Raw genomic sequence first — 22,129 nt, 5'->3', positions numbered from 1 at the left:
GCAGATAATTTTACAGACCGGCTTAGAAAGAAAAAAACCCACTAACCACGAATTAGTCGCATCACTTACAAACAGAATAAGAACACAAACCCCTAAAGTGCACGTTTGTTTCCTTTAAAGGTGCAGTGTGTAAATTTTAGCGGCATCTAGTGGTGAGGTTGCAAATTGCATCCACCTGCGTAGTCCACTGCTCACCCCTTGCTTTTGAAACACATAGAGAAGCTGCGGTAGTTGCCACTGGACAAACATGTCTTTGTCGGAGACAACTTAGTAAAAAGTTTGTCTGTTAAGGCTTCTGTAGAAACATGGCGGCACAAAATGGCGACTTCCATGGAAGGGGACCCTCTGTGTATGTAGATAAAACGTCTCATTCTAAGGTAATAAACACATAACGGTTCATTATGAAAGGTCTTTAAAAACCCCTGATAATTTAGTTTTTGTATATTATTTTGCATTTCTGTCAAGAGATCCTTCTAAAAATTACACACTGCACCTTTAATGAAAACGAGCACATTCTGGGCTTTTCTGCTTGACCGTATATGCTTTAATAATATATTATAGTGTGAAGTGAATTTAGTGTATTTATATCACTGTCTTAATGCAGTAAACAACGTAAAGAATAGGCCCAAACTGAATTGACTTCATTCTAGAAATTTTAAGACTTTAACGACTTTATTCTCGTTAAATAACGACTTTATTCTCGTTAAATAACGACTTTATTCTCAAAATAATATTTATTCTGACTTTTCTCGTTAATAATTACTTTATTCTCGCATTTTAATGACTTTAATCTCGAGATGGTTTTATTTTTTTATTTTAACTTGGCCCTTATCCTCCTTCGTAAAAAAATCTGCCAATGGGGCAAGCAACAAAAATCTTGAACATCTTTCTCAAACACTAAATTCAAGAAAAATTCAAGAAAATTTTTCCTACCCCATTGGCAGATTTTTTTTGCTTGTTTTATGCACAAAATCACTTAAATTTGATATTTTCAGTCTAAAACTAGACTTATTTTCTTGGGTCATTTTGCTCATCAAGAAAAAGCATTTTAATTTAAGAATTTTTCCATATTTTAATGAAAACAAGACAAAAATACTAAGAAATTGTTTTCTTGAAAATCATTTTTTGCAGCGTGTAAAAAAAGTCAACTGAATTGTTGACGCCAAATGTAGTAAGAGAACAAATGAAAATGAAGTTGATAGATGGCTGTTTATTTATAATGGTGCAGTACATTGCATGAACACTGACAGCACAGATTCACAACTCTCCTCTTTCAGAATGACATGAAAACGAAATTGTTTGGTAGAAAAGTGTTAAAACAAAATACTGACAGTTTTTATAAATTGCATTTAAAAACAGACCGTACCCTCCCCAGACAGGAGCTGAATCCGGGCCGGATCTGTACCGAAGCTGCTGACTTTGGCGCGGATCTGACCCGAAGTCGTCTAATGTCTGTGAACATTTTCACATACAGTAGTTCTCAATTACAAAACACCATCCGGTAACAAAAGTCATTTCATCAGAGTTTACCAAATGACATTTTAAAGTTCTAGGATGTGATCTAGATTAGCCACGTGTAAAGTACTTTCACATAAATGTAGTGTATTGTTGTAATATGGCCTTCCTTTACAGTACTTAGTGTTGTTTGAGGAAATGCTTTAACTGGCATATAACTAAATCCCAATAACACAAACATATATTGACACCTTCCCTTTACAATCATATTCAAACAAGTCTTTAAATAAAACCAGAACATACATATAATGTTCATCTAGTCAGTTTCTGTAAATCTCAACAAAGATAATACAGCAGCGTTTGTATTGGAACAAGGGATGTGCAATATTTCTATAACTTATCTTTTTTACCCATATACGATACCACCTTAAATAAAAATGAGTCAAGCTGAATGTGTTATAAACGAGGCACAGTGTTTTTAGATTATAATTAAATCATTTCAAGCTACGTCAGACAAATTTTGAGATCTTTCTCCAATGGAAAAACACGCAAACTCTTGTTTAAATGAAGGAGCAGCTATATACATTTGAAAAGCATGTCATGAATAATGTTAATGAAATATGTACAGATGTACAATCAAAGCTGGTTTTTGCATGCATTAACTTACAGACCGAACAACCCGAGATCTCTTTCACGGCTGTCCGGATTGTTAACGTTTGTAAAAACAGAAATGAACTTTCTATACAATTAGGATTTTAAATGTGCTTTTGTAGATGAAACGTTCACAACACTTACAGCAGGTTACTGATGTACATACATTGACAGCTGATAAAGAGAAACAGCCGTTGTGATTGATTGTTAAAAAGGTCTTTAAGCAGTAAAACGTGAGCTGGTGATGAAGTCGAGCTACAGCGCTCGAGGACGTTTGGGGTTTATTTGTTTACTGGCCTGTTCTTCTTCTTGAAGGGCCGAACGGAAAGACTTCACTTTATCTGTCACAAAAACAAACAAACAAACAAATGTTTTCAGAAATCACAAATTGGGAAGGAAAATTTAGGACAATATTTGGTTGAGATACAACTATTTGAAAGTTTTGAATCTGAGGGTGCAAAATAATCAAAATTATTAAAGTTGTCCAAATAAAGACCATAGAAACATCTATTACTACACTGCAAAAAATGACTTTCTTACTTGGTATTTTTGTCTTGTTTTCAGTAAAAATATCTAAAAATATTATGTATTTTCTTGATAAGCAAAATGACCTAGGAAAATAAGTCTAGTTTGTAGACAAAAAAGCTACAATTTAAGCGAATTTGTGCTTAAAACAAGCAAAAAAAATCTGCCAATGGAATACACTGCAAACAAAAAAAAAGATTTTCAAGAAAAAAATTCTTAGTATTTTTGTCTTGTTTTCAGTAAAAATATCTAAAAATTCTTAAATTGAGATGCTTTTTTCTTGATGAGAAAACAACCCAAGAAAATAAGTCTACTTTATAGACCAAAAAAATCAAATTTAAGTGATTTTGTGCATAAAACAAGCAAAATTTTTTGTTAAACACTAAATAAAAAAAAAATTGGTTATCCCATTGCAGATTTTTTGCTTGTTTTATGCACAAAATCACTTAAATTTGATATTTTTGGTCTAAAAACTAGACTTATTTTCTTGGGTCCTTTTGCTCATCACGAAAAAGCATCTTCATTTAAGAAATTTTAGATATTTTTACTGAAAACTTTTTTTTTTTTACTTGAAAATCATTTTTTGCAGTGTACCAGAAGTGCAAATAGTAGGACTGTGCAAATTGACAAGTGCAATTTGAATATTAAAGGTGCAGTGTGTAAATTTTAGCGGCATCTAGTGGTGAGGTTGCGAATTGCAACCAACGGCGTAGCCCACTGCTCACCCCTCGCTTTTGAAACACATAGAGAAGCTACGGTAGCTGCCACCGGACAAACATGTCATCGTTGGAGACGCCTTAGTCAAAAAAAATGTCCGTTAAGGGCTTCTGTAGAAACATGGCGGCACAAAATGGTGACTTCCATGTAAGCGGACCCTCTTTGTATGTAGATAAAAAGGTCTCGTTCTAAGGTAATAAACACATAACGGTTCATTATGAAAGGTCTTTATACACCCCTGATCATATAGTTTTGTATATTATTTTGCATTTCTGTCAAGAGATCATTCTGAAAATTACACACTGCACCTTTAAAAGTAAAGTGTAAATATGTACAATGAATAATTATAAATAATGATATATATATATATATATATATATGTTTTGTTGGCTATTGCTACAAATAAACCCGTGTGACTTATGACTGGTTTTTGTGGTCAGAAATGTATTTGAGAATCACTATAAACACACTGACCTCTGAGCTCTGTTAAGACGTCGATCTTTTGATCTAAAATTTGCTCGAGTTGAGTGGCGTAAGACTCCACGTCATAATCAACTTCTTCTGTCATTTCCAAAAGCACCTTCTCATCCTCCAGCCAACGTATGGACTCCTACAAAACAGCAAACCACTAATAAACACACAGTAACATGTCAAAATATCATTTATGGACACAATACAAGTACAATACTTTTTAATCATTTTGTTTTATTTAGTAAGATTCTAACAATATTATAAACCTAAACACAAGATTTTTTTAAAAAGCTATTTTACTTATTTTTTATTTTACACAAAAAAGATGTACAGTACTAAACTCTGAAAAGGTGCTTAAAGCGACACTCCAGCTCAAGGTTTTTTACAGCGATGCCACAGAAAAAGCATTTCTTTCATATCTTTTTATAATCTAAAGGACCTTTTTAAACTACAAAGAAGCTTTTGTGAAACTGAATGTTAAAGGTTCTTTATGGACACAAAACTGAGGTTTGTGAACCCCTGGTGGTTTGCGAGGGAGTTGCAACAGGTTAGTTAATAAAATAATTAATACATTACAATTAAATAATAAAATGTAAATCTAAATATTAACAAAAATATTTATTTTATTTGTTCATCATGTGACCATTACACAACACTACAATATATTAAAAAACTCATGCAAAATGAACAGATACGTTTTACGTAGCAAAAAAAACTAAATGTATTTAAAGTTAAACATGCAAATTAAATTATTTAAATATTTAGTTAAAATCTCAGGGGGTTCTTCAATTAAATAATTTAGGTCATGGGGGTTCAGCTGACAAAAAGGTTTGAAAACCCCTGATCTACAGCATCGTGAAACACATTTATTTTAAAGACAAACGATAATGTTCACAGCTCAAACCTTCCCGGTTCAAGTTACAGAGGACAAGCTTTCATTAACATGTAGAAGTCTTAAATCTCCAGCCCACCGAATTGCAAGTGTTGTGTAAAACTCAGATCTTTGTGCAAATGCAATAAAATGCTAAAAAACCTGAAAGACGGCCCGGTGGTCTTCTAGAACCTGCTCCTCCATCTCCACCAGCTGAGACACCACCTCATGAAAGGTGAAGAGCTGAGGAGACACTTCTTCTTCCTGTACACAACCATAAATCATCATCACATACTGTAGGGATGCACAACATATACATTGCAAAATCGACTAAGTATTTTTTTTCTTGTTTACAGTACAAATATTTAAAAATTATTCAATTAAGATGCTTTTAGACGAGCAAAATGACCTCAGAAAACAAGTCTAGCCATCAGACCAAAAATATCAAATTTAAGATTTTGTGCTTAAAACAAGCAGAAAAATCTGCCAATGGGGTAAGACAAAAAATCACTAAATTCAAGAAAAAATGTCTTACCCCATTGGCAGATTGCCCCGCTGGCCTTAAGCACAATTTGATTTTTTTCTATTTAAGTGAATTTGTGCCTTAAACAAGCAAAGAAATCTGCTAATGGAATAGAAGAAAATGTTTCTTGAATTAAGTGTTTATGAAAAAAGTAAACTTATCCCATTGCCAGATTTCTGTTGCTCAAAATCACTTAAATTGTATATTTTTCTGTCTAAAAACGAGACTTATTTTCTTAGGTCATTTTGCTCATCAAGAAAATACATTTTGATTGAAGAATTTTTAGATATTTTTACTAAAAACAAGACAAAAATACCAAGTAAGAAAGTCATTTTTTTGCAGTATAGTTTTAGCATCGACATTGCATGTGTTTCCCAAATGTAAGCTATTTTAAATTATGAAATATTAATGAACAAACCCAGGACACCTGGAAAAACAGTATGTGCAAAAATGACTTTCTTACAATTTTTTGTCTTGTTTTCAGTACAAATATCTAAAATTCTTAATATGCTTTTTTTGATGAGCATAGAAAATCAGTTTAGTTTTTAGACAAATTTTTTTTTTAATTTAAGTGAACTTGTGCTTAAAACAAGCAAAAAAAAAAAAATCTTCCAATGGAATAAGAATGTTTTTCTTGAATTAAGTTTTTACATTGCAAGAAATTATTTTCAAGAAAAAAATATTTTTTGTCTTGTTTTCAGCAAAAATATCTAAAAATTCTTAAATTAAGATGCTTTTTCTTGATGAGCAAAACGACAAATTTTGTCTAAAAACTTGACTTATTTTCTTCATTTTGCTCATCATGAAAATGCATTTTGATTTAAGAATTTTGAGATATTTGTACTGAAAACATGACAAAAATGCTAAATAAGAAATTCATTTTTTTGCAGTGTATTTGTAGCATCTGGATTGTGATTTTGCAAGTCTGACCTTCATCGAGTTTAAATGGGAGTATTTTTTTCTGTCATGTCGAAAAAATTCATGTGTTGTATATGAGATTTTAATTGGCTAATTTGAATTGTATGACATGTATTGGACGTGTTTGTATATTATTATTAGTTATTGTGATCTAATGTCCGTTAGAGTCCGATGAAGGTCAGCAGACTGAAACATTGCATGTATCAATAAATATTTAGCAAGGAGGATTGATAGTGTGCTGGATTTCATCATTTTTACGAATTATTAATTATTTAAATCATCAAATTATTGCAAACTATTGCATTATTCACATCTGCAATATTGTCACTGTTTTGATATATTGTGTTGCCCTACTGTACTCTGATGCTGCACCGTTGTAAACATATCTCTATTTAACCAGTATAAAAACATACATAAATACGTGTATTAAGTGTATTTCTCTTTTTGCTTAAAGAACATTATCCTAATAGTAATGTTTATTTAAAAACACATTTTGAGAGAAAAGCTTTATTTGCTTTACTTCGGCTGATGTATTAGATGTAACGCTCGTACATTTTGCTCACAGAGCAGCTTGAGATCGTCTCTCTGTGGAGAGCTGCCGACACCCCACTGCGCTTCCAAAACATCCAGCTGATTCACCGAGTGTCCGCCGGACCGAATGTCCATCACTGCACTGGGGTCTATGGTTAACTCCTTCACCCTGTAGTCACAAACATCATCTCAATTCACAACATCAGCGTATGAAAGATTCATGTGATGATGTCACGGTGCACGGGCAGCCAATGGACCAATGAACTGACAGAGGGCAAGCGCTCCTCTTTACATATGCAGATGTTCATGCACGTGTCACAGACAAGCTCTGTCAGGTCTATAAGGCACAAGCAAACAAAAACAATGTTATTATGCAACAGAAAACGCTTAAAGGGACAGTTCAACCCGAAACGACTTCATTTCTGAGTGAATCATTCCTTTAAAACATGACTGTTATGCTGGGATGAAAAGAAATGGATCAAAAAAGTGACGCACATAATGAAAAGCAATTTATGGAAATGAACTGAAACAGAAGAACAAATGATTAGTGCGGGAAATAAAGAGAAAAAAACAGAGAAAGGATTCATCAGCGCTCTGTCTGGCATTAGACAGGCTTAAAAGTGGAAAAAAGCGAAACCTGCTGGGTGAGGTAGCAAAGTCATCATACTCATAGGTAGGAGAGAGCTCGGAGCGACCGCCTCCCCCCTGGGAGAAGGGAATGTCGGAAGGGCTTATCCCAAACTCCTTCACTCTGAGGACAGGACAACAGACGACCAATCAGACAGACGCTTTTTTAATGGTTTGAGGGTGACCATTAGTGAAATATACCAAATATAACACTAAGGGGGCGTGTACACCAAGCGTCCAATCACAGTGGAGGTAGGACAAATATCCCAATAACCAACGGGCACATCGGCACAACAGGCAAAGCAGAAGCTAAAAAAAAACCAGCGGGCATGCTCACACAGTCGACGTCCGCCTGCCGTTTTTAACCGTGTTTAAACCGTTGGTGTACATGCCTCCTTAATGTCTATGAATATTTTAGCTGCATTTAATTGAAAGAAAATCTACCTAACTAACATAACTCAAATATTTTGATGCCAACATGTAAATCACAAAGTTCATTTGTAATTCAGAATTGTATTAAATGTAGTCAGTAAGGTCCCAAAGCTGAAACAAAAAAAAAAACCTTTTAGTAAAATTTTTATTTATATTTATTTGGCAGAGATGCTTTCAACCAAAGCGACTTCCATACTGATAATATCTACACAGTGTGTTTTTTAGGGTTTGAATCCATGACTTTTGCACTGCCAACAAAATGATTTAAAAACTGGGTCTCATTTATGAAACGAGCACACAACAGATAATCGGGCATACGGTCATTTCCACGCAAAATGTGACATTTATCAATATAGACGTGAGCGGTGGCTACGATTAAATCTCACGTCAGGTTTTACCTCGTGTATGCAAGTTAATGTGAAGATGAATGTTTTACACATTTGATAGCCTATCTGATAAGAAATAATGAGGAAATTGTGTTTCCGTTTCATATATATATAGGTGCAATATTCAAATTACGATTTATCAATGTATGATCATTTGTACGATGAGATTGGCGGCATACGAAAATTTTATGAATCACACTTGAACCTTGTCGTAAGATGATATTTGCAAACATATCTGCGCTTGATTGATAAATGAGGCCCAATATTTCTGTAATGTTTGTCGTGACCTGTCAGGTTATTTACATTGAAAACATTAAAGTTAAAACACGCATTAAGAGAGAATGAAGGGTAATTTTCCACATAAATATTCTACTTATTTGCAGACAGAGGTGTAAAGATCGTCTGACGTACCTGTTGGCGTATCTCAATGTGTTTAATGTGTTTTCACATGATGCCATTCCAGGGGAAATTGTAGCAATCTATTCACAAAAAATAAATCATCTTTATAGCACAAATATAATTCAGAAATAATCAAGCTATACTGAGTGTTCGAAATAAACACGGTCATATCTGATACAACATAGCCTTGAGTACATTATTGCTTTTATAAAACAGTTACCACACAATATGAACATTTGAGTACAAAATGTATCATTGCAATTTTCATAAAGTAAAATCAGTAAACGCCTCCCTTCCGCTGGGAAAAAATAGTCCTTGACCAACTTTAGCGGCATTTCCATTACCCTTTAAATTGCGCAAATTGACGTTGCGAATTGAAAATACGGCCAATGTGATATTAGTTAACCTACCAACAGTAGCATCAGTAGACGTGATGTTTGAAATTACTTTTCACATATCATCAATTAATGGAAATGCCGTCATTTCGCAAAAATAATCTTTTGTCGACATTAAGAAATCAACGCTAAGGCTTTGATATAGACCCGCGATGGAAACGCAACTTGTGACAGTAACAGAATGATTCACAAATATGACCATGGACCACAAAAGGTTGTTAAGGGTCAGTTTTTTGAAATTGAGATTTATACATCATCTGAAAGAAGAATAAATACGCTTTTCATTCATATATGGTTGTATGGATAGGACAATATTTGGCCAAGATACAACGATTTGAAAATCTGGAACTTGAGAATGAAAAAAAAAACGAAAATCGCATTTAAAGTTCATAGTCCAATACAGCAACGTATATTAATGAAAAGGTTTGTTAAGTGCTCTCTACTGCCTTACCGAAGTTGTAAGCTTTAACATTAACCGAACTTGAATGGGAAATGCCCAAGGAACAGGTAGTAAAGCCAAGTTTGTAGACAAGTTTCTGGCCAATTTTGATTGTGATCATTTTGTAGGAAATTTACAAAATATTTTCATTAAACGTGATCTTAACATAATATACTAATGAATTTTGGCATAAAAGAAAAATGTATAATTTTGACCAATGCAATGCTTTTTCCACAAATATAGACGGTTTCAGCAGTAACAAGCGGCGGCTGTCGTGGTCCTCACGTAACTTCCGGTAAACTCCGCTAAGAATAAAGTTCTTTAAACGTAGTTTATTTATATAACAAGCAAAAAAACAACACATAGATTACCTAGGAAACCAAAACATTTGTTATTTTCGACGAGGCATTTGTTTAAGAGATCAGTTTAGCAAACCGAAACCGTAAGTAAAGTTCGGATCCAGACGTGTATCGCGTCAGCGCACGTGCGTCCGATGAAACCGTATATACCCACGCGAATTACAACTGGTCTTGTGGTCCAGGGTAAAACATGTTTACATTAATAATGGTGCTGCGTTTTCAGTACCCTTCAAATTGCGCAAATTGAAGTAACAAATTGAAAATGTGCCCAATAGAAACACTGCAGTTTCGAATAAACGTAAGCATTTTTACGCTCGGGTGAGGTGGTTTTTCAGGCAATTCGAACAAGGAATATAAATCACAAAACTGCAATGGAAGCAGTTTTTCCACATTTAAAGGTCACCTGACATGCGTAAAAGTCACATGATCATTCTTTAAATATGGCGCGGTATGTTTGATTGGAGGACAAGACAAAGGAGGTGTGGTCAACTTCATGCGGCGTCACAAGAACAGACAAGCACATGACATCAAAATACTGCGAAAGCGACTTGGGAGTCGACTATTCTGTATGCTTTCAAGTCGCTCTCGCAGTACTCCGACGTCATATGCATGTCGTTCTGCGCATGAGGCCGAACACACCCACCATATGAATTATCACGAGAGAACAAAATTACGATTTAGTCACATTTCCATTTAGTTTATGGAAATGTCATCATTTTGCTAAAGTTTTTTGTCGACATTCAAGAAATTAACACTAAAGTTTTGCACTGTAATGGAAATGCTAGTGAAACACTCAACGATCATAGCTGTTTTATTGTCAGCTATTGACCAATCAGAATGAAGGACTGGAACAAACCGTTTCATAAAATCATGCATTGAATATAACATTAGTAAAATATCTTACCATACATGTTCTAGAATTCTCCCCTATGAAAGAATCTCGTAAGACCTGCGTCAGTTTACTGGCTCTGAATGGAGTATGTGGTTTATTACGACCCAAAGCTCTGATACACTCCTACAGGACACATAGCACGACACAAGGGTGTTTGAGATCCAAATAACACTAAAATAAAAATAACGAAAGATTGATGTGTGTGTGTGGCAGCCCAAACCTTCAGTGCCAGGAGACTTTTATTGATCTCGGCACCCTCGAGACGCGTCTGTCGGTCGGCGCTCGACGTGTCTGCCCCTCGCTCGTTCCCGGCCAGGTCAATGAGAGAAAACTTGCCGTGCATTTTACCTCTCCTGCGCAAAATAATCTGAAACACGGCATGACTGCGGGACGAGTGCGCATTAGCCGACGTCTGTCCGGATGTCCTGTAATAAACACATATGTAAAAAACAATACATCTGATGTGTTCACTATTGTAGCTGTGTATTGAATACTCCAATATTTTACCTGCAACTGTTGCCCATTTCGATAAGTTTAAGGACGTCCTCTGTACATTTCACCTCTCGTTCCTGTAGGCCGACCACCTGAACCTGCTGCTTACCGTCTTCAAGCACACGAAGCTTCGCTTTCCTGTTCAGAAGATCAAACACCTGCGGGCACAAAGTTACTTGTGTTTTACATATTATCTGCGTCTGTATATGCGTTTAATGTCTATGAGAAGATACAGTGTTTGTTAAACGAACTACAATGACTACTAATAAATGCACATGACTTGCCTTCCCGCTGTAAATCTCAAAAAACGTGGCGTAGACTTGAAGATCCAACTTCTTGTAATTTGGCTTTTTCAGCATTAGAAAAACATCACGTGCTGGAAACGAAGTAGGTACGGTTAAAATACAAGAACGGGAAGATGCTTCAAACATACTAAATTTAAGCTTGATACGTACCGGCAAGTGCATAGATGCCTTTCGAGCAGTCTTGATTCTTCCCTGAAAAATCTCCGCCCATCGTCTAAAAAAATGAAATTAAATCAATTGCTAAAAGAAAATATCTTCCTCGGTACGTCCAGCAATGTAATGTCATCTGGTATCGTGCGCTATCATTAAATACTTACGTGAGTTTTCCCGCTGCCCGTCTGACCGTAAGCAAAACAGGTCGCCATTCCTCTTTCAAATATAGTCTCAACCAATGGCCGGGCGGTAAACCTAACACAAGACAACACAAAACCAAAATATTAACCAATGACATAACAACACAGTACTTTTCACAATCCCAGTAATGTCTGACCTGTAGACCATTTCATTAGTTGAGGTGTCGTCGAACGCATAATCAAATCGAAATGTCTGATTCTCCAAGTATCTGGTTAAATCCACTTTCTGCTTGGGTTCGTGAACCATCACCACGTCTTTACTAGGGATTGTGATGACATCTAGATCCTTCACCGTCATCTCTGAGAGGGAGAAAAAAGGTGATTCTGTGTACCCAAACCCTAGTCATTAAAATACAGATGGATGGTAAAATATACCTTTTTTGTTAAGTGGTCGTGTCCGTACACACACGCATATCCGATGGTCTTCGATCTGAGAAAAACATATTATTTGGTATTGGTTATTGTCATTATTATTTGCAAATTATATGAAATATTTATTCACCAGGTCAGCAGTTGTCAGTGGTCTGTAATCCAAACTCGCTCTGAAGTCTCGGATCATGCACATAATTTCGTAATTTGGGGTTGTGGCATCAACCTCCTGCAAAAAATCCCATATATAATGACATCATGTTAAACTAAATGAGCAAAATGCAACCAGATTATAACCCACAATGCAATGCACTGAATTTGTCATCGCTTACCTGAGCTCTTTTCTCCCGGAGCTCCTGCTGTTGTATTCGTCTCCTCTCTCTCTTCTCCTGGAGCTTCTCCACTTCCTTCACACAGTTGGATTTCCTGCGAGCTGAGAAACAACAGCAATCTCACGACCTCCTAATGATTTTTATATAATCTGACAATTTTTTATTATCCCAGCAGGCATTTCAACGTTGATTCACCGTTGAATCAACGTCAAGGACAAGGTTGAATCCACGTTGAATTACCTTTTGATTTTGCAAATTTATTCAACGTTGAACAACAACTGACTTTATTTCAATCAAATTTCAACGTTGAATTTTAAGCATTTTATTAACCGTTTACCATTCACCGTTGTTTCAACGTTAAACAAACAACTGACCTTATTCCCAGTGAGCTCGCATACTGATAAAATGTATATAAAAGCATTTGCCAAATGTTTTAATGTAAAAATCCAATTGGAGTTTGTAATCAGCCGGTGTTATACACATGTAACTTGTGTTTGGGTGATCCCCTCGACACCGGCGACAGGAGGCGTCATCTCTGAGGAGAACAGCACTAAATGTTGCTTTTGTTCTTGTGCCTCAGAAAACAACAGCCACTGTGTGCGACTCTGAGAGCCACTCACGCTACCATCACTACTGCCGTCTCACATCTTTATATACTCACACGCCTTTAAGATTTTACATCAATGTGGTTACAAAGACCATCACCATCTTCCTCAACAACTAGAACCAAACCTGAAACATCTGGAAACGAACGTCAAGAGCGCACTGTCTAAAGCCGATCTTGAAGATCCAAACGCCTTTCCAAAAGAAAGTCTAGACCAGATTGTATGGAACTGAACATCTAGAGCCAAATGTCTAGAGGGAAACATCTAGATCAGAAATTTGAACATCTATAGCCGAACAACTAGACCAGAAAGTCTGGAGCTAAACATCTAAAGTCAAACGTCTAGAGGCAAACATCTAGACCAGAAGGTTTAGACCAGAAAGTCTGGAGCTGAACATCTAGAGCCAAATGTCATTATTGGTCTAGTCTTTCTGGTTTAGATGTTCGGCTCTAGATGTTTAGCTTTCTGGTCTAGATGTTTGCCCCTAGATGTTCAGCTCCAGAGATTCTCCAGAAATGCCTAGAGGCAAACATCTAGACCAGAAAGCTAAACATCTAGAGCCAAACGTCTAGAGCCGAACATTTAGACCTGAAAGTCTAAACCAATAAGTCTGGACCATAAAGTCTAAACCAAAATGTCTTGAGCTGAACATCTAGAGCAGGAGGTCTAGACCAATAAGTCTGGACCAGAAAGTCTAGACCTGAATGTCTGGAGCTGAACATCTAAGCCAAACGTCTAGAGACAAACATCTAGACCAGAAAGCTAAACATCTAGAGCCAAACGTCTAGAGCCGAACATTTAGACCTGAAAGTCTAAACCAATAAGTCTGGACCATAAAGTCTAAACCAAAATGTCTTGAGCTGAACATCTAGAGCAGGAGGTCTAGACCAATAAGTCTGGACCAGAAAGTCTAGACCTGAATGTCTGGAGCTGAACATCTAAGCCAAACGTCTAGAGGCAAACATCTAGACCAGAAAGCTAAACATCTAGAGCCAAACGTCTAGAGCCGAACATCTAGACCTGAAAGTCTAAACCAATAAGTCTGGACCATAAAGTCTAAACCAGAATGTCTTGAGCTGAACATCTAGAGCAGGAAGTCTAGACCAATAAGTCTGGACCAGAAAGTCTAGACCTGAATGTCTGGAGCTGAACATCTAAGCCAAACGTCTAGAGGCCAACATCTAGACCAGAAAGCTAAACATCTAGAGCCAGAACATCTAGACCAGAATGTCTGGAGCTGAACATCTAGACCAGAAAGTCTTGACTGGAAAGTCTGGAGCTAAACATCTAGAGCGAAACGTCTAGAGGCAAACATCTAGACCAGTAAGCTAAACATCTAGAGTCAAATGTTTAGACCAAAAAGTCTAGACCAGAATATCTGTAGCTGAACATCTAGACCAGAAAGTCTTGACCGGAAAGTCTGGAGCTGAAAATCTAGAGCCAAATGTCTAGAGACGAACATCTACAGCAGAAAGTCTAGACCAATAAGTCTAGACCAGAATGTCTGGAGCTGAACATCTAAAAGTCAAACGTCTAAAGGGCAAACATCTAGACCAAAACATCTAGAGTCGAACATCTAGACCAGAAAATCTGGACCAGAAAGTCTAGACCAGGGATGGGCAACTTCGGTCCTGGAGGGCCGGTCTCCTGCAGAGTTTAGTTCCAACCATAATTAAACACACCTGAAGCAGCCAATTAAGGTCTTACTAGGCATACTAGAAACTTTTAGGCAGGTGTGCTGAGGCAAGTTGGAGCTAAACTCTGCAGGACACCGGCCCTCCAGGACCAAAGTTGCCCATCCCTGGTCTAGACCATCTTGAGTCAAACGTCTAAAGCCAAACGTCTAGACCAGAAAGACTGGACTATCTTGAGCCAAACATCTAGAGTCGAACATCTAGACCACAATGTCTGGAGCTGAACATTTAGGTGTGTAACAGGTGAATTCATTAAGAAGTAAGTGTGTGTGTGTGGACTTTCACCACAAAAACATGACCACCCACAGTCCCACTTTATTATAACACAGCTGCACTGAGACCATCTAAATTCATTCATTCAGCGGTTTAAACAAATACCCGTCTCTATTTTGAGCAAATTAATGTGTCATAATCACTAAAGTCAGCCCTTTTTGCCTGCTTTAAATTAACATTGCTAAACGCTGCTCGGCCACGGAAAACAGTCGGAAACGTTTCATTAAAAAAACTTGATGTCAGCAGTTATTCATCAAATAATGTTGAAATGGAGCAGATGCACATGTGCTGTAGTCTGTTGCATCTTTTACAAACTAGGTTGTTGTGTTGTTCAGGTACCGTTCTGCTGCTGTAGGGTTTGCTGTTGAATGGGTGGAGGTGGAACGGGTGCGGGAGGAGGGGCTTCGGTCTGCTGACTCGGACGCGCTCGAGTCGTACCTACTGAAGACGAATACAAGCCTTCATGACAAACAACAAAAAAAGACAACAATGACCATAATGCACATATTAATGCAAATACTATTTTACATTTTTTTTAAATAATAAAAGTCATCAAAACAATAACGGACCCACATGATGCAAGGACCAAATCGTGAAACATAAAAAGCTAATGTTATACTTGTGTTTCTTTTCAGTAGCCATTTTTTTAACAAACTTCATCGGGTGAATCATGAGACGATGCAGTTCCCCTGTGTGTAGGCCACATCCCAAAAGTTTACTTTTAAATTTAATTTGATTTCAAATATTATAAAAATGATGATGCTACAAAACAAATTTTGAGTACAAAACAAATTTCATGTTATTGCATGATAAGAAACACAACTGTGCACCTGTTATCAGTTTATATGTATTGTTATTCATCACAACTGAGTATTAATAAAAAAACATCTTTAGAGTCAAAATGATTCATATTTTATTCTGCATGAACTGTTCTCATACCTCGGTTATCCCTTGCAGGTGTCTCATTTTTAGGTGGAGCTACAGTTCTGCGGTTCTGCAAGAAACAAATCCAGGAAAATTTAAAATATATCATCCACTTTATAAATGCAAAGGATCTTATGGTTCTTATGTCAAATCTTGCAATGCAATGCAATCCAGTTTTGTTTTCCAAAGAAATATGAAATGCGTGCAATGACCTAGTCTGTATTAACACTGAAAACAGTACTTTAAAATAAAATATAACAAATTATAAACACAAGAAATTGCATATTACTGTGTTCATCCATACTCATGCCTCAAGTTGTGTTTGTGTAATAAGTGAGCACACACCTTGCTTTGAGGGATCTTGTTGACTTTGATGGCACTGGACACAGGCGGCGGAGGAGTTTCTGGACTTTGTGCAATTTCCTCCTCAGGTGCCAAATCTGGATTCAGTGCAAATATGCTCTCCAAATCAATCTCTTCACACAGAATGAGCATTTCATTCAAGGTCCACTTTTTACTGTTTAAGCTGAACCACCCTACACAAAATATTTCCTATATGATAACTGAGATCTCAGCACAGTTGGAGACTTAAATTTCCTCAGATTATTCCCCTGGAAAAATCCCATTTGTTTTGCCTGCAAATTTCATGTCTCAAAACATGCATTGCATAAATAACCAAGCATGAAATCAAAAAACATAAACTCAAATATTAATATTAAGATTCTTTAAAGTCAGAATGATCTATGCAACTAATATGCAATGTTTCAGTGACTAACAGCAGCAGATGAACTAGAGACGTTATTTACAGCCGAGGTAGAAAAGCTGCTTTACAATAAATCTGTCTTTATCCTGACACATCAACATTATATCTGTGTGTTTGTCACAGACAGTTAAGAAACAATTAATAATACTGCTATAGTTACATTAATCTGGGTTAACTTAGATTTTACATTCATGCATGGATGATCTTTTATCCAAAGTGACTTACAGTGCATGTGTGTAACCTGGGATCAAACCCATGACCTTTGCACATGACCTTGCACTGTTACTCTCTCATAGCCAACTGATACAGTCAATATGACGGACATATAAAGTATAAATACCTCTTTTCCTTTCGTATCTCCGTTTTCAATCCATTCAACCGTCACACTGTCATTGTCTTCATTGAGTGATGTCACCATGGCCTGATGTATTCTGCCTGCAAGAGATCATAACACCAACAGGACCATTAACACTATCCTGCATACCAGCTTTATCTTTTTTTTTACCATGCAAAATATATTACTACTGCACATTGCTATTGTAGTTCATATAAACAAGGTAGAATAATACTATCATGCAAAATCCACTTTTACAAGATCTTTGGACATAATGCATGTTGGAAGTGTGTAAACACAACCACCGTACGATGAAAAAAATCCACTTGCTCCTTGTTTTTTAATCCTCATTAAAGCTGTCTTATTAGACATGCCGCTTTGATTCTCTTATCAATGTGAGGTCATATTGATAAAGCCCCGCCCACTTACAGTCCTGCATTACCACCCTCAGCGAGTTGTAGTGAAGGGCGATTTCGAAGCACGCTTCATGAGGCTTTGAAACATTTACAAACCTTTTGTTTCGGAGCTTGTTTCAAACTAGCCAAAGTTTAGCAAACGAAGCTTCATTACGTCATAACTGTTTCGAAACGTTTCGAAAATCCAATTCACCACTAGGGGGAGTTGATCACAAATGACCAGTGTAGGTGAACTCAGGTCAGTTTTATTATAAAAGTTCATAAAACATTCATCCTTCTGACTAATAACACTACCATTTTGTCCACATTTTGTTTATAGACAGATTTAAAGGTGTTGCGGAGGATTTTCTTGAATTTTAGAAAAGAACCGCCTTCTCCACTTTTTAAAAAAATGCAATTGCACAACACTACTGATTGACAACTAGGAGGACCAATAATCCACCCGGAAAAAGAAAATCCTCTGCAATACCTTTAATGACAAAAATGTGCATAATTAAAAAGGTTCTTTTCAATGATTTGTTTGCCATGAATAAAACTAAAAACACAGAATACACTTTTAATTATTAAGTAAATAATTTATTTTTCTTAAAACATATTTTTAGAACAATCTTGCTATTATTTTGTAAAAAGTGTTAAATGTTTTATGGACATATCTTGCTGCTTTTACACTATTTTGACCAGCAGGTGTCGCAAGCATGTATGGTGTTTCGAACGCTTCGAAAAACTGAATCAATTTGCGAAGCAATTGGTTCAATTGATTCGAAGCTTGAAAAGCTTTGTTTCTCTCATCACTATAAGTTGTACCCTGTCAAATAGATACTTTTGTCTCAGACTTTATTAACAGTGGCGGAACTAGAATTATTTTAATTAGGTGGCCAGGGGGTGGCCAAAGCTACTTTAGGGGGTCCATAGTCCATAAAAGAAAATGACGTGTAACCATGTATCAAGAAAGCATAAATGAATCTTTTGATCGCATTAGATGTAAACATGATAAGGGTGAATTTTAAATCTTTCTACTGTATTTCTTACATCTGATTTACTGTCTGTTAAAGGGATTCACCCAAAAATGAAAATTCTGTCATTTACCTACCCTTATGTTGTTCCAAACCTGTATTTTATTTTAATAAACACAAAAGAAGATACCCCGATAAATTATGGTAAGCACACAATCCATTGAATTCCATCATGTTGTTTTTATTCCTACTAAGGAAGTCAATGGTTAACAGCTGTGTGCATACCATCAAAATATCTTCTTTTGTGTTCATCAGAAAAAAGACATTCGTACAGGTTTAGAACAACATAAAGATGTAAAAATGATGACAGAATTTTTATTTTGTGAACTATCCCTTTAATGAAGCAAAAGATCAGGAAATCTAAACTCCATGATAAACCTTAAACTTACTTCAAACAGCAGTGCTCAACACAAAGGATTTTTCGATTAATCTTAATTTACGAAGATATAGAAGATGCAAAAGTTTTCTTTTTTTTTGATATTTAATTAACTTTAATGACAGAGAGACTTCAACAGGTTAAGCCGAAAGTATACTAGGGACGTCCGCGTATGCGCGCCGTCCGCATGACGTCATTTTCGTCATGAGGAGGGTCCGCGGCCGGCCGCGCGGACCGTCCGCGTGCAGCCCAAAATTTGAGACCGCGCGGACATTGCGCGTACAGTCCGCGTATGACAGCGCATGCGCGTGAAAATATTTAGACAGGACACTCCATTATAAACAATTATACAAAGGAAATAGACAGCATTTGCACACACACTATCGTTTTTCTTCTTTAACTTTTACTTCTTCCAAGAACAGAAAGCTGTGGAGCATGTTTGTTTGATTACTGACTTTGTTGTCTTGTTGTTTGTTCTAAACTGTGTTTGCAATGGTGGATCAGTTACTTTTCTTCACCTATCTTAATGTTTTAAAGTACTGTAAATGTCTCCAAATCAGTGCTGCCCTGGCAGCCTGTTAGACTAATAATTTGAATAAGAAATCATTTGTATTGCGTATAGTGTCGAACGCGGCCGTCCGCGTGTAGCCGCGGGGACTATACTCGGAAAGCTGCGCGGCCGCGTGCGCGCGCGAGCCGGACGCGGAAAAAAGTATACCCGGGCCTTTAGGCTAAGACCGAATGCAATAAAATGTTTATTCTTTTAAGACGTACAGTAACCAAATGTTTAGTATGAAAATGACCTAGACAGCTATTTTGACATATAAGCATTTGTCCGTTTAAGCCAAAAAGACGCGAATATGAAGTCGTTTAAGCTCTGGCTGTGCACGCGCACTATCGGATATGCGCGTCGCGCTTTCAAGTTCAATGTGGTAATCCAGTCGAATTAACAATCATACAGTAGACTATAAAGATCACGTCAAGAATGAAAACATGGTGCTGGGTTTGTTGTAAAAAGAATTGGCAATCTTAGATTCAACCCACAAGACAATTACCACACTTCCAGCATATACGGTGAAAATAAATCATGTGGTATTAGCAAAATGTACGACTTCTCTTACATCATTTTAAAGATTCCAAGCATTATGTAGACATGACATTTATCTTCTGATGGTATAAAAAGTAATTTTTCTGACGCGTTTTTGAAAAGACGTCACTGATGGAGAGATAACAGAACGCGCATTATGTATATTTTCTTAATTTTGTGAAAAGCACAACATTCAGTTTTATAGACACACAAAAAATGACACTTGAACGTTTTAAATGATGTATAAATCATTTCTGTATGTCCAAAATCAGCAGAGTAATCCAAGTCTCATTGCGCAGTGATTGAAAAATAAAGAGTTTGCGCCGCGACGGCAGGGAGGGTTAATATTCATAATGTTTGTTTTTAACAATGTGCTGCGCTGCAAGTGATTAAGTGAAAGTAGCGCATTAAATTTGGGGTGGCACACTGGGGGGCCAGTGACATGTCAAGGGTGTCCAGTGCCACCCTGGACACCCCTCTGGCTCCGCCACTGTTTATTAATCAGATCTATTTTAACTGAAAGTGTTCACTGTCTGTTTGTAAGGAAGTGAGGGGCTCTAGCTCATTTGCATTTAAAGGTACAGACATTAAAACAATGCAGTTTTGCGTTTTGGACGTTCTATAATAAATGATCTGTCGGATATTTTGAGGTGAAACTTTACAGACACATTCTTGATACACCTGGGGCTTATATTACATCTTGTAAAAATTACCATAATAGGTGACCTTTAACAAGACTCGTTAGCCCTTTGATTATTAAATATAATGCACAAGAAGTTATTTAAGTAGAAACATTATACGATATGTTATATTTTATAGCTGGATTATCACAACCAGCATAAGTTAAATCTGAAGGTGTACTGTATTCCTCCATTTGTGACATTAGACAAATGAAATGTTAAAGTCATCTGTGTAAGGCCCTGCAGAAAACTGAACAGCACTACACTGGCCACTACAACACGTGACGTCACTCATCTTATATTACATGCATGTCACTTGTAAACTGTTACCCATAATTTGCAATGCATTTACACATGTATTATTACGCATTACACTGACATCTTTGTCTAGTGTGCATTGTACACTGCACCAAATCTTCACTGTATAAATGTATATAGCTATAGTGACAAAAAATAAACGCAAAGGGTTTTTAAATCATTTACACACGATGTCTCAGGGCGTCTTCCTCAGATTTGAGGTTAACACGCTGCGAATTTACGATTCCTACTACGACTACGCCTTGGCTTAATATTCATGAGGAATTTCTAGTGAACCTACACGATTGGCTTATATGTATGCGTAATCAAATCAGCGTTAGTCATTTGGCGAATCCTACTGGTAAAAGTCGCCTCATGATTATTAATCAGACTACGTAGCGGCGCACTCGACACAGTAACCAAGCAACGTCAGTAGAGACCTAATTAATATTCATGAGCCCGGTCTGCGCCATAGTGCGGTTTGTAAATACGCTAACGGGAGACCGCTTCATGCATGTATATCTCTCAAAGACAGAGAACTATATCCATTATTATGTACCTTTATACGCTTGTATACACTTATATAGACCGTTTTCTGTGGTGTGCATCATATGTCTTTTCTTTGTTTAATCGGACGTACTGCTAGATGGTTTTACGCGGTTAAACAAAGATGATGCACCGACAAACTGTATCTCAGCCTAATAAAAGAGCCGCTGTTGGGTGTGACTCACCATCACTCCGCTTGATTTCCACATATATGCCGATCTGGATCTTCCCGAACACAGCTGCCATAGCCTCATGTGTGTACCAGTATCTGTGTGGATGGATTTTACCGGGTTTAACGGAAGAAGTTGATCATCGGCAGCAGAAACCGGGAGCAGGTCAGTAGGGAGAGAGGATGATCGCGCATGCGCAGAGCGCTCACACGCCCATCGGCAGAATGTCACATCAGCCTCTTTTGTCTGGTTGCAGACAAAAATCAGTTTATTTGATGGACAGTCCACGACATGACTTTATTTGAGTTTTTTTATTTTAGTTCAGAGATTTAGTTCAATTCTGATGGTTTTTATTAAACATTAATAAAAAATAATTTCCACTGTCTCCTAATTAGGTTTAGTAACGTGTTAGTTAAAACTCGCTAAACTAAATTGTTTTAATTTAGAATAAAAATAATTCATCTAAAATATTTCTAATATTAAACTTTACATTTAATCGAAATACAGAA

At 36.7% G+C, this 22,129-nt stretch overlaps 1 protein-coding gene across 4 annotated transcripts; it reads right to left on the bottom strand.

Moving 5' to 3' along the window:
- Window positions 1–1,190: 1,190 nt before the first annotated feature.
- Window positions 1,191–21,814, bottom strand: LOC129446441 (kinesin-like protein KIF2A). Of its 4 annotated transcripts, none has more exons than XM_055207466.2 (21): window positions 21,636–21,814; window positions 17,042–17,136; window positions 16,284–16,412; window positions 15,954–16,008; window positions 15,354–15,473; window positions 12,443–12,543; window positions 12,244–12,339; window positions 12,117–12,171; window positions 11,879–12,041; window positions 11,706–11,796; window positions 11,539–11,602; window positions 11,368–11,459; window positions 11,099–11,241; window positions 10,812–11,016; window positions 10,604–10,714; window positions 8,519–8,586; window positions 7,300–7,413; window positions 6,684–6,831; window positions 4,853–4,954; window positions 3,823–3,958; window positions 1,191–2,447 (listed from the first exon to the last, which is right to left on the bottom strand). In XM_055207466.2, exons 1-21 carry the CDS (start codon window positions 21,694–21,696, stop codon window positions 2,362–2,364), a joined length of 2,235 nt encoding a protein of 744 aa, XP_055063441.1. In that variant the 5' UTR covers window positions 21,697–21,814; the 3' UTR covers window positions 1,191–2,361. The 4 variants fall into 4 exon arrangements, with proteins under 4 accessions (XP_055063441.1, XP_055063445.1, XP_055063444.1 ...); XM_055207470.2 differs by having other exon boundaries at window positions 7,330–7,413; XM_055207469.2 differs by having other exon boundaries at window positions 15,354–15,455.
- Between the last annotated feature and the right edge of the window lie 315 nt (window positions 21,815–22,129).

Source organism: Misgurnus anguillicaudatus, chromosome 12 (assembly GCF_027580225.2).
Source record: "Misgurnus anguillicaudatus chromosome 12, ASM2758022v2, whole genome shotgun sequence".
Taxonomy (NCBI): domain Eukaryota; kingdom Metazoa; phylum Chordata; class Actinopteri; order Cypriniformes; family Cobitidae; genus Misgurnus; species Misgurnus anguillicaudatus.
The sequence above is the reverse complement of the archived record's forward strand: the minus strand, read 5'-3'. Positions and strand labels throughout refer to the sequence as shown.

What these genes read in the sequence shown, in the direction of transcription:
- LOC129446441 (XM_055207466.2), bottom strand. Translation starts at nt 21,696, where the DNA reads ATGGCAGCTGTGTTCGGGAAGATCCAGATCGGCATATATGTGGAAATC. An exon ending in GAGATACGAAAGGAAAAGAG is followed by an intron (nt 16,413 to 17,041) that starts GTATTTATACTT and finishes CTGTGTGAAGAG; the next exon opens with ATTGATTTGGAGAGCATATT. An exon ending in AGAATTCTAGAACATGTATG is followed by an intron (nt 8,587 to 10,603) that starts GTAAGATATTTT and finishes TTTTGTGAATAG; the next exon opens with ATTGCTACAATTTCCCCTGG.